This window comes from Lithobates pipiens, unplaced genomic scaffold (genome assembly GCF_037356315.1).
Source record: "Lithobates pipiens isolate NorthernLeopardFrog02 unplaced genomic scaffold, aLitPip1_a1.2 Scaffold_22, whole genome shotgun sequence".
Taxonomy (NCBI): domain Eukaryota; kingdom Metazoa; phylum Chordata; class Amphibia; order Anura; family Ranidae; genus Lithobates; species Lithobates pipiens.
This window is the reverse complement of record NW_027507784.1, coordinates 90985441-90998958: the sequence shown is the minus strand read 5'-3', so window position 1 is coordinate 90998958 and position 13518 is coordinate 90985441. Positions and strand designations below refer to the sequence as shown.

At 46.2% G+C, this 13518-nt stretch overlaps 1 protein-coding gene across 3 annotated transcripts in view; it reads left to right on the top strand.

Moving 5' to 3' along the window:
• The window catches only part of NHEJ1 (non-homologous end joining factor 1), a 282429-nt gene that overhangs the window by 212711 nt on the left and 56200 nt on the right, over nucleotides 1-13518 (top strand). For all 3 annotated transcript variants that reach the window (XR_013261792.1, XR_013261791.1, XM_077447878.1), the window contains exon 7: nucleotides 2211-2332. Coding sequence is in view for 1 of the 3 variants with exons in the window: in XM_077447878.1 (XP_077304004.1) it covers nucleotides 2211-2332 (122 nt within the window). In the remaining 2 variants the exon portion in view is untranslated. The remainder of the gene's footprint in view (nucleotides 1-2210; nucleotides 2333-13518) is intronic.

The following is a 13518-nucleotide window of genomic DNA, read 5'->3' as shown; positions in this document are numbered from 1 at the left end:
AGGTGTCCCTCATTCCCATCTCAGAAAGTTGGGAGGTATGCACAGATCCTTCCCTCCTGCACTGTCTACTAGGGGAAGGCCAGCTAACACAGGTAGGGTAGCCGACCTGCACATGCTCAGTTGTGTCTTTTTTGCTGGAGAGAACATTTCCTTGTTCTCAGAGCTAGCCAGGTCACATGATGATGACATCACACATGTGGGCATGTATACAGGCTGTAGTGGAAATCTCCTCCTACCTAAACTCTCAGCACTGGAGAAACTGTGCAGTTTATCATGTAACCGTGGTATACAGATCATCCAAAAAGGTATATAGTGGCAGTATTTTAATGTAAAAAGAAGATTTAGAAGCTGTGGGTACTTAGGGGGGGGAATTAACAATTTTCATATTTAGTAACACTATTTAGTAACACTTTAAAACTTACATTACGGCACTGCTTGGTGTTACTTTTTTTTTCATTTTGAATGGCACCCTATCTCACTGGTAAAGTAGAAGGCAAGGCACCCACACTGCAGCGCTCCATAACACACGTGCCCATGCATTGCTGTGTGCTGCATTGTAGACTTTGATATGTTTTTATGACCTACTTGTTTGTGAGTACAGTAAGCCCTTGTACACACGGTCGGACTTTCCGACCACAAAATCCGTCTGATTTTTTCTGACGGATTTTGTCTGAAACTGGTGTTGCATACACACGGTCGGACAAAGTTGTCGGAAAATCCGATCGTTCAGAACGTGATGACGTTCGTTCGTTACGGCGGGACTACGTTCAGGCTAGTAGCCAATAGCTTTGGTCTCGTAATTTGATCTGAGCATGCGTGGGACTTTGTCCGATCGGAATTCTCTACAAACGATCGAACAAAGTCCGATCGGAGCATGTTGTTGGGAAATTTTATATCCAGCTCTCAAACTTTGTTGGTCGGACATTCCAATGGAAAAAGTCCGATGGAGCCCACACACGGTCGGATTATCTGACAACCCGGTCCGATCGGACATTTTCCGTCAGAATTTTCGACCGTGTGTACAAGGGCTAAAACCTCGGAGTGCGAGCAATGAATTTTTTTTTTTAGCATTTTGAAATACGAGCTGTTTTAAAAAAAATAATAAATCCTGACTCGATTTGCGAGCGTTGTCTTGCAAAACGAGCAGGATTCAAGCCTCTGGGGTGTGCAGTACCGGATGTGGCCAGAGGTGCAGGGGCATGGTGACACTCAGACACTCAGAGACGCTCAGAAACACTCTGTTCCTGAGTTTCTCCAAGCGGTCTCTGAGCGTCTCCAAGTGTCTCCGCCCCCCACCTCTGGCCACATGCGGTACTGCATACACCAGCAGTGACACTGGAAAAAATTATTTGATATACGAGTGCTTTGGATTACAAGCATTCTTCTGGAACAAATTCTGCTCGTAATCCTAGGTACTACTGTATATTTCCTTTGTATATACCAATAAACACCACTTGGGTAATGCGCAAGGTTGGTGCGCCCTCTTTTCATTTTTTCTACTGTGATTCCATTGGATGTCCCCTGACCCTTGGAGGGCAGCAAGGTCTGTGCATCTACCGGGAGCCATAGAGATTCTAGACGATATCAATTGATGTCACATCACTTTTGAGCACATGAGAAGTTGTTAATTAATCACAAGATACCACAATCTCCATGGTCAAGGATGTATAATTACACTCTCCTTCAATTAACAGAGGGAATAGTGCAGTTTTCTATATAGAAAACTGCTGCAGATTCCTGCCAGGTGTGAACTTGTGGTAGGGGATGTGAGCTGTCAGCAGACAGTCTCTCTCTCTCTCTGCCAGTGCAGTGTTTACACTACACTAGCAGAGTCTGCAGTGTCGACAACCCTCCTCCTTTCTCCCACTCTGAGCCAATCAGGGGGCGGGGATAAGCAGAGAGGATCGGAGCATGCTGCTCCAGCTCTCAATTTTCTGTGCTGCAGCAGAACAGAGAACTGAGCGCTTCTAATTGATCGAAGCACTTTTGTTAATTAGGAGCAGCCAATGCAATGTTTAGAAGAGTGGTGCAAGCTTGTGCTTGCACAGGTCTTTGTTAATTCACCCCCCCCCCCCCCCGTCCCCCCGTCTGTCAATAAAGGCTACAGAAAGCTTGAGATACAGTTGGATTAGAGAGAAATGTATGATCAAAAATGTATTGTGCTTTTCTGGCTTTTGTTGATGTCTATTTCTGCATGTTCCCATGATTAGGTGGGAACGAGTACCCAGGATCCCTGCCTGAACCAGCACAATGTGCAGAGGAGAGAGCGCACAATACGGCTGCGGAGGATATACCAGTTCCTAAAGAATCTGTGAAGACTGAGAACCATCAGGTGTGTCCAGCAGAACTGGTCCCCAGGGGCTTGTATGCTTAGCACCAGCTTGATTTAGTGATTTAAGGAGTAATATATTCTTGTATCAATTGAAAGAAGAAGAAGATTATACAAACCTAAAGCAGAACATCAGGTGAAATTGGAGGTTCTGTTTTTCCTAATTTTGACAGGTACCCGCTCCTACTTCCGTTGGGAGCACCTCCTAGGTCAGTGATGGCGAACCTTGGCACCCCAGATGTTTTGGAACTACGTTTCCCATGATGCTCAACTACACTGCAGAGTGCAAGAGCATCATGGGAAATGTAGTTCCAAAACATCTGGGGTGCCAGGGTTCACCATCACTGTCCTAGGTGATCCCAGCGGAAGTTCGGCCCCCTCCTCCTCGCAGCCCGCAGCCTTCTGCGGCACATCACAAGTCCCCGTTGGCTGCAAAACCATTCGTAGTGGGGAGCCGGCTCTGAAGCCAAAAGGAGTCACAGCCGGCTTCCCAGGTTCAAGATGGCGGCGGTGGGGACCCAAAAACCTTCACTGGGTGCGGACAAGGCTGGATCCCTGGATTGGTAAATGTTTGTTGATTGAAAGTCATAGAATCCTATTATATATGAGCATCAGAAGCAGTGTTTATAATGGGCAACCATAAAACATCTAAAGTGACCAGCAGCTTAATCAGTATCTTCATCCAAGCCTAATGATAGTTACTTCACAAGGCATAAAAGTAAAAGGTACCATAGTGTAGTAGCCTTTTAAAGTGGTTGTAAACCCTTTCCAACCACTTTTTACTACTGGTAAGCCTAGAATTAACCTGCACGGTTTAGGAGATATCCCCTGTATCAGCATGTGCCGATGCCACTGGCACAAGTGCACTGAAGCAACGGCTCGTTCGTGCTGTTGCTTCAGCTGACGTGCCGTTATGGGTGGCTCCCACGTGAAACGAGTGACGTCATAGCGGCTCCGGCCAATCACAATGGCGGAGCCCTCGATAGCCGGAAATAACTACGGGAGCGATGTCGCCGGCCGGAGCAATGTGTGAGAACGGCTGCAGGGGCTTCGATCTAAGGTGAGTATTTCATAATGAGCTAATATGCTATGCATACTAGCTCATTATGCCTTTGTTTTTTTTGTTTTTTCGGTTTACAGCCACTTTAAAAACCCACTGGTCACTTTATTAACTTCTTCTTCCCCAGAAGATTTTACCCCCTTAATGACCAGGCCATTTACGGCACTGCGTTACTTTAACTGACAATTGCACATTTTTTCGACGCTGTACCCAAATAAAATTTATGTCCTTTTTTTTCTACAAATAGAGTTTTCTTTTGCTGGTATTTGATCTCCTCTGCATTTTTATTTTTTATTTTTTTTTTTGCCCTATAAACAAAAAATGAGGAACAATTTTGGGAAAAAAACTATATTTTCTACTTTCTGCTATAAAACACATCCAATAAACCAAAAAATTAAAAAAATCAAAATGTCTTCATCAATTTAGGCCAATATGTATTCTGCTACATATTTTTGTTAAAAAAAAAAAAAAAATCCCAATAAGCTATATTGATTGGTTTGCGCTAAAGGTATAGAAACGATGGGATGTAGTTATGCCATTTTTTTTATTTTTATAGTTATGATGATGATCAGCGATTTTTAGCGGGACTGCAACATTGCAGCAGATAAATCGGACAACTAACTGATACTTTTGCTGCTGATACTTTTTTGGGGACCAGTGACACTAATACAGTGATCAGTGTAAAAAATATGCACTGCCACTGTACTAACCACTTCAATACTGGGCACTTAAACACCTTCCTGCCCAGACCAATTTTGAGCTTTCAGCGCTGTCGCACTTTGAATGACAATTGCGCAGTCATGCTACACTGTACCCAAATTACATTTTTATCATTTTTTTCCCACAAATAGAGCTTTCTTTTGGTGGTATTTGATCACCTCTACGGTTTTTATTTTTTGCGCTACAAATAAAAAAATACCGAAAATTTTGAAAAAAAAAATGTTTTTTTTTGTTTCAGTTTCAAAACTTTGTAAATAAGTACGTTTTCTCCTTCACTGATGGGCACTGATGGGGCTACACTGATGGGCACTGATAAGGTGGCACTGATGGGCACCAATGTGGCACCAATGAAGTGGCACTGATAGGCGGCACTGATGGGCGACACGGATGGGCGACACGGATGGGCGACACGGACGGACACTGATAGGTGGCACAAATTGGCACTGATAGCTGGCACAGATGGGCGGCACGGATGGGCATGGATAGGCGGCACAGGTGGGCATGGATAGGCGGCACAGGTGGGCATGGATAGGCGGCACAGGTGGGCATGGATAGGCGGCACAGGTGGGCATAGATAGGCGGCACAGGTGGGCATGGATAGGCGGCACAGGTGGGCATGGATAGGCGGCACAGGTGGGCACTCAGGCGGCACAGGTGGGCACTCAGGCGGCACAGATGGGCACTCATAGGCGGCACAGGTGGGCACTCATAGGCGGCATCGGTGTTATAGTAATGGATGCCAATCAGTGCCAAACAATAATGCATGCCAATCAGTGATGCCCATTGTGGCCACTGATTGGCATCCATTATGGGCACTGATTGGCACCCATTGTGCTGACTGGCACCCTGGTGGTCTAGGGAGGATTATGGATTTTTATTACCTTTTCCCTGGTGGTCTAGTGGTGTCCCTGGTGGTCCAGTGTGGGCATCCTCGGGGGGGCTGTGCTGATAATCGATCAGCACAGACCCCCCCTGTCAGAGGAGCAGCCGATCGGCTCTCCTCTACTCGCGTCTGACAGACGCGAGTGAGGGATAGCCGATCACCGGCTCTTCCCATTTACACTGTGATCAGCCGTGATTGGACACGGCTGATCACATGGTAAAGAGTCTCCGTCGGAGACTCTTTACCGAGATCGTAGTTGCCGGGTGTCAGACTGACACCCCGCAACAACGATCGCCGCGATGCGCGCCCCCGGGGGCGCGCAGCGGCTCATAATCCTAATCACGTCATATGACGTCCGGTTAGGATTATGAAACCACTTTGCCGCCGTCAATTTGTAATAGGGCGGGCGGCAAGTGGCTAATGACACTGGCAGGGAATAAGTTAACATCAGGGGCAATCAAATGGTTAAATGTGTCCCTAGGGGGTGCTTTCTAACTGTGTGGGGTTTGCTCTGACTGGGTGAAGACAGAGATCGGTGTTCCTGCTTAGGAGAAACACAAGATCTCCATCTTCTCCCCTGTCAAAACGGTGTTCTGCCTTGTTTACATAGGCTGATCTGTGTTCTGCCTCTCCCAGAGACGATCGCGGGTGGCTGGTGGACATCGGGTCCGCAGGACCTGCTGATTGGCAACCCCTGTGTCCAATCGGGGAACAATCGTGGCTCTGGTACATCGTTTCACGCAATAGAGCCGACTTGCAACTGTACGTCTGCTGTAGGCGGTTGGCAAGTGGTTAAATACAAATGCTCACTCAGATGTAAACAGTCAAAAATGTGCATTAGAATCAAATTCCAAGATGGCCACAGCATCCAGCGTGCTTACGCCATGCGTTAAGGTCCCACCTAAGTCCATCATAAACATTGCTTCTGATGCTTCATCCGGAGATGTCCATATGACGTGGCGGTCCATTTCCTCTGGTAAGATGATTTGCCTGTATCACAGTGGTACCGTATGGGTCTGTTTATCACACTGAAGCTGGTGCAGAGTTTCTACTATCTGACATCTATGACTTTTGTATGAATTTACTTATTTATTATTAAGCGCTGCATATGTTTTCATATGGAATCAACAAATTATTGCTGGCTGCTACTTTTATTGTTGTTTATATATCCTAGTGCAGATATTCTACCTACACTATCTGACAAAAGTGAGTACACCCCTCATATTTTTTTTGTAGATATTTTATTATATCTTTTCATGTGACAACAATGAAGAGATGACACTTTGCTACAATGTAAAGTAGTGAGTGTACAGCTTGTATAACAGTGTAAATTTGCTGTCCCCTCAAAATAACTCAACACACAGCCATTAATGTCTAAACCGCTGGCAACAAAAGTGAGTACACCCCTAAGTGAAAATGTCCAAATTGGGCCCAAAGTGTCAATATTTTGTGTAGCCACCATTATTTTCCAGCACTGACTTAACCCTCTTGGGCATGGAGTTCACCAGAGCTTCACAGGTTGGCACTGGAATCTTCTTCCACTCCTCCATGATGACATCACGGAGCTGGTGGATGTTGGAGACCTTGCGCTCCTCCACCTTCCGTTTGAGGATGTCCCACAGATGCTCAATAGGGTTTAGGTCTGGAGACATGCTTGGCCAGTCCATCACCTTTACCCTCAGATTCTTTAACAAGGCAGTGGTCATCTTTTAGGGATATTTGGGATCATTATCATGTTGGAATACTGCCCTGCAGCCCAGTCTCTGAAGGGAGGGGATCATGCTCTGCTTCAGTATGTCACAGTACATGTTGGCATTCATGGTTCCCTCAATGAACTGTAGCTCCCCAGTACCGGCAGCACTCATGCAGCCCCGGACCATGACACTCCCACCACAATGCTTGACTGTAGGCAAGACACACTTGTCTTTGTACTCCTCACCTGGTTGCTGCCACACACGCTTGACACCATCTGAACCAAATAGGTTTATCTTGGTCTCATCACACCACAGGACATGGTTCCAGTACTCCATGTCCTTAGTCTGCTTGTCTTCGGCAAACTGTTTGCGGACTTTCTTGTGCATCATCTTCCTTCTGGGACAACAGCCATGCAGACCAATTTGATGCAGTGTGTGGCGTATAGTCTGAGCACTGACAGGCTGACCCCCCCACCCCTTCAACCTCTGCAGCAATGCTGGCAGCACTCATACGTCTATTTCCCAAAGACAACTTCTGGATCTGATGCTGAGCACCTGCACTCAACTTCTTTGGCCAACCATGACAAGGCCTGTCCTGAGTGGAGCCTGTCCTGGTAAACCGCTGTATGGTCTTGGCCATCGTGCTGCAGCTCAGTTTCAGGGTCTTGGCAATCTTCTTATAGCTGAGGCCATCTTCATGTAGAGCAACAATTCTTTTTTCAGATCCTCAGAGAGTTCTTTGTCATGAGGTGCCATGTTGAACTTCCAGTGACCAGTATGAGAGAATGAGAGCGATAACACCAAATTTAACACACCTGCTCCCCATTCACACCTGAGACCTTATAACACTAACGAGTCACATGACACTAGGGAGGGAAAATGGCTATCTGGACCCAATTTGGACATTTTCGCTTAGAGGTGTACTCCTTTTTGTTGCCAGCGGTTTAGACATTTAATGGCTGTGTGTTGCGTTATTTTGAAGGGACAGCAAATTTACACTGTTATACAAACTGTACACTCGCTTTACATTGTAGCAAAGTGTAATTTCTTCAGTGTTGTCACATGAAAAGATATAATAAAATATTTACGAAAATGTGAGGGGTGAACTCACTTTTGTGACATACTGTATATATTGACTTTTTATCATGCAATTACTTCCGCAGCCACAGCCACCAGCTGTGATCAGTGTATTCTGCCAGTGGGGAAACCTGTTGTCAGAAAAGAATAACTCAGTGAGAGGAATTCCCTTATCAACATTGACCACGTTGAAGGGGGAATCGAGCGTCTTTCCTTCAACCCGTGGAAAGAAAATTGAAAAATCTATGGCTTGCTTGGACATTAAGTCCTACATATCGGATTTACCCATACTTTAATGCATAATTTTACCCAAAAGTGGAACTTCCGCTTATCTGATTCTTCATCTCCTCTGGTGCCACATTTGGCACCTTTCTGGGGGGGGAGCGGGTACCTGTTTCAGATACCACGCAGTGACAAGGTACGTGAGAAGTTCAGCCCTCCTCCTCCTCCCCCCTGCCGCTGGGCCATTCAGATGGCGCAGTAGGGACCCAGGTGTGAAACCGCAAGGCTTCCCTGCCGAGTTCCCACACCAGCAATGGCAGCGGCAGCACCCGACAGCCGATGGTATCATCGGGTGGGGTGCCGACATCGCTGGATTCCAGCACAGGTAAGTGTCCTAATATTAAAAGTCAGCAGCTACAGTATTGTGTATCTGCTGACTTTTAATATTTGGAGGGAAGGGGGGGGGGGGGTGCGGAACTCTGCTTTAAGCTATAATACTTTCGCTGTGTTCTCTGCTGATCACCAGTAAGCCATACCTGGGACACTCTGACCTGGAGGATGCTTTGATCTGCTGCCTGCCGCTGTCCCGTATGACCGCCTTAACTTTCACTGTATTGGCTTGTCAGGTCACTGCGCTCAGGATAGAAAAAAAAGTGGGGGGGGGACGGGGGACGTGATTAAGCTGGCCTAGAAGAGTGCTCAGTGAATTAAAAAACAAAAAAAAAAAACAAAGGTGCTGGGTGTGTAGATTATTTTAAAGTATAATTCACAAGAGAGATGTGTTTACATTACATTTATAGATCTCCTGGGTGCCCAGTGAGAGTGCCTGTATGTTTACGTCATCCTTTGTCCAAACAAATGGCAAACACTTCAACCTAGAACTGGCATTTGCAGCAAGAAGCACATGGGAGGGCAACGCAATGTCAAAAAATGAGCAAAAATTCCCAGCGCACTTACCAACCAGCCTGCAACAAACTGAATTGACCCTGTCTAACATTAAAAACAAGGGGTCACTGCCCTGACATGTGATAAGCCAACAGATTTGGTTTCATCTTGTCTTCCCCTTTTCATGGAGCACATGTATGGGGGAGATGGAAATGAAAGCATCAGTCTAAAACTAAACTATTCACCAGTTTTCCCGTATCTCTCACCAGTGACAAGATTTCTCCAATAGATACATTGAGCTGTACCAGCCAGGAGTCTCCCTCTTCTTATTGGATTTAGCATATTCACTATATAAACAAACATTTGTGAACACCTGGCCATTAGGTCTACTATATGGCCTAAAGTATGAGCCTCTTCCCCTCCAAATGATTGAGTTCAGGTGTTTCCAGTAAAAGGGGCCTGTTAAGGCTACAATATTCAAAGACATTTGAGACAATTTTGCTCTTCCATAACAGTATAGGGAAGGTTGTTCTAACATGACTGTGTCAGGTCACCCCGAGGCGAGGTGACAGATGCACACTGTAGGGATCAGGAGTGCACCGCAAGGTTGTGGACCCTACAGCTGACTGCTGCGGATGGGAGACAGGTCCCACCGGGGTTAGAGAGTAAGATTCCCTGGGGCGCGGAGTCTAAGAGCCAGCAGGTGTTCACCAGAGCCTCGAATGGTGAGGATGGACTTGGCTGCAACTGGCTCCAGGTCGCGACCCCCAGGGTCTCCCAACTCACACCCACAGTAGGCAACAGGAGGATAAGGATGGTGAGGGAAAAAGCCAAGGTCGGGGCCACAAGCAGACAGCAATAGACAGGGACACGCCAAAAGGTCAGGATCACAGGCAAACAGGGATAGTCAAAGACACGCCAAAGTCGGTAACGGAGCAACAGAAGAGCGCACGGCAGGTAACAGGAAGCCAAACACACAAAGGAATACACAATGGTTGATCAGCACTGATGGCCTGCAGTGCATAGGTTAATATAGGGCTCCCTGATAGGGCCTGGGGTGGAGCCATGCTTAGAGGAGAGGTTATAAAAACCACCAGGTGGAAGTGGCTGGCCTCTTAGTCTGAACACATGAGGGGAGGTAAGCAAACACAGGAAGATCACTGCATAACCATGACAATGAATTTGGTATGGAGGAACTCAAGTAGCCTTTGTGATGAACTGCGATGAGCCAGGTCTTCTTATTCAACATCCTCATAAAGACATGGTTTGCTAAGTTTAGATGGAAGGACTCAAGTGGCCTTCACAAAACTTTGACCTCAACTCCGCTGAACACCTTTGGGTTGAATTGGAATGAATCAGGTCTTCTCAACCAACATCTCATAAAAAGGCATGGTTTAATGAGTTTGATGTGAAGGAACTCAAGTAGCCTGAACAAAGCTCTAACCCCAACCCTACTGATCACCTTTGGGATGAATTGGAATGAGCAAGAGCTTCTCAAACAATATCTTCAGAAAGTCATTGTTAGATACGTTTGGGTGGAAGGACTCGAGTGGCCTTCACAAAGCTCTGAAATTCATTCTAGTAAACACCTTTGAGATGAACTGGAATGAGCAGGGTCTACTCAGCTAATATCTTCATAAGGATATGGTTTGATGTGGAGGAAACCTAAGTGTCGTGCATGGAGCCTTGAACTGCACTGAACACCTTTGGGATGAATTAGGATACTGATTGTGAGCAAGGAGGTGTTCTCATACCTGACCTGGCTGAATGGGAACGAATTCCCACAGACACACTTCAAAACCATATGGAAAACTTGCCTTGCCAGAAGAGTGGAGACTGTTATGGAACGTAAAGGTAAGCCAACACCATATTAATGTCCATGGTCTTGGAATGGGATGTCCAACAAGCTCATATAGATGTGAAGGTCGGATATCCACTTTTGGCCATAAAGAATATTTCAGATTATGTTACAATAGGTATGAGATGGTGAAGACATTTAAAGAAGGCATTTAATTGAATGAACACAGGAAGACTATAAAATATTCTCATTCAGCATAATTTATGTATTAAACATGATGGAGAGAATGGATCATTTTATCAAGATATCTGATGAAAACAGACATCTACTCCATCAACTGTCAGATTTGCACTTCCTAATCCTTCAAAATGTGCAGTTTAGGGCTAAACTACGCTTTAACCACTTTCACCCCCTACCTGTCGAGGCCCATGTTCAGCTGTCAGTGCTGTCAATTTTGAATGACAATTACTCAGTCATGCAGCACTTTACCCAAATTCAATTTTCATCATTTTGTTTTGAGACAGATAGAGCTTCCCTTTGGTGGTATTTAATCACCACTGGGGTTTTTATTTTTTGCTAAATAAACAAGAAAAGGCAGAAAATTTGAAAAAATAAAAAAGTTTTTCTCTTATTTCTGTTGGAAGAATTTTGCAACAAAGTAATTTTCCTTATTCACTGATGTGCGCTATTGAGGCTGCACTGATGGGCACTAATGAGGCTGCACTGATGGACACTAAAGAGTCTGCACTGATGGACACTAAAGAGTCTGCACTGATGGACACTAAAGAGGCTGCACTGATGGACACTAAAGAGGCTGCACTACCGATTCTTGACAAACTTTGGACTAGATGGCAGACCGATATCCCAACACTCGATACTGATGACTGGGATGATATATGGGATCTTCCTTTTAACTCATTGGTTTCTATCCAAGACGGACTAGTGCAATTTAAGATTGTACACAGGGCCTAATATACCCCGTACAGACTCCCATAAGATGAACCCCTCTCACTCTCCGGGTTGTTGGCGGTGTGGTGCCTCACCTGGGGACTTCTCGCACATTTTCTGGAGATGCCCAAGGGTCTAACAATACTGGGAGTTGGTGCTGAATCTAATTGGAAAAGTCACCCTGACTACTGTGCCTTTGGCTATGGAGGTCTGCATACTGGGACTTATTGAACCCATAGTGCCGTCTGCTGCTAAATGCACAATGATAAGCCTATTACTTTTCTATATTCGCAAGAACATCGCTATGCAGTGGAAAAAGTCAGAACCCCCTTCCATAGTGCAATGGAAAAGCCTGGTGAATAACAGTCTTCCTCTATACAAGGATACTTACTTTTGGCACACTTGGTTAGCTGAACCCAAAACAGCCTAAATGGAGGAGGGAAGTTAAGTTGTTTGACAGGATTCTGCTCTCTCCTCCTCCCCCCGATGGTTTCAAGGGGCTTTGTTTTCTTGTGGGTTCATACAGGAGATCCAGCATAGTGTGCCTGTTGGGCTGGGGCTACCAGCAATATACCCTTACAGATGTAGAATACTGAAATGCCTTGTTGCAATGCATACCTTTATGTCATTCAAAATCCCTTTTGTATACTGTAAGCACTGTTGTTGTAAGTGTTGTATGTTATAAAACCCTCAATAAAAATATATTAAAAAAAAGAGGCTGCACTGATGGACACTAAAGAGGCGGCACTGATGGACACTAAAGAGGCGGCACTGATGGACACTAAAGAGGCGGCACTGATGGACACTAAAGAGGTGGCACTGATGGACACTAAAGAGGCGGCACTGATGGACACTAAAGAGGCGGCACTGATGGACACTAAAGAGGCGGCACTGATGGACACTAAAGAGGCGGCACTGATGGACACTAAAGAGGCTGCACTGATGGACACTAAAGAGGCTGCACTGATGGACACTGATGAGGCGGCACTGATGAGGCTACACTGATGAGGCTACACTGATGAGGCTACACTGATGAGGCTACACTGATGAGGCTACACTGATGAGGCTGCACTGATGAGGCTGCACTGATGGACACTGATGAGGCTGCACTGATGGACACTGATGAGGCTGCACTGATGGACACTGATGAGGCTGCACTGATGGACACTGATGAGGCTGCACTGATGGACACTGATGAGGCTGCACTGATGGACACTGATGAGGCTGCACTGATGGACACTGATGAGGCTGCACTGATAGACATTGATGATGCGGCACTGAAGGACACCGATGATGCGGCACTGAAGGACACCGATGATGCGGCACTGAAGGACACCGATGATGCGGCACTGAAGGACACCGATGATGCGGCACTGAAGGACACCGATGATGCGGCACTGAAGGACACCGATGATGCGGCACTGAAGGACACCGATGATGCGGCACTGTTGGACACCGATGATGCGGCACTGATGGACACCGATGATGCGGCACTGATGGACACCGATGATGCGGCACTGATGGACACCGATGATGCGGCACTGCTAAGCTAAACTGATCGGAACGATGGGGCTGCGCTGATAATCAGGGCACTGCCCCAACGTTCTGTTTACTTACAGTATCAATATTGCAGGATAGGGCAGCACTGTAGTTTAGGTGGGATAGGGCACCAAGGTATCTTAGTGTTTACCATTTCTGCCTTGAAGCACTGGGTCCCCAGTTTAAATCCCAGCCTGGACACTGACTGCATGGAGTTTGCATGTTCTCCCTGAGCTTGCCTGAGTTTTGGGTACTACAGTTTTCTCCCACACTCCAAAGACCCGCTGGTATTTATTATGTTATATTTATTATGTCAGGAACCTTAGAGTGTAAGCTCCTCGAGGGCAGGAGCTGATGTGAATG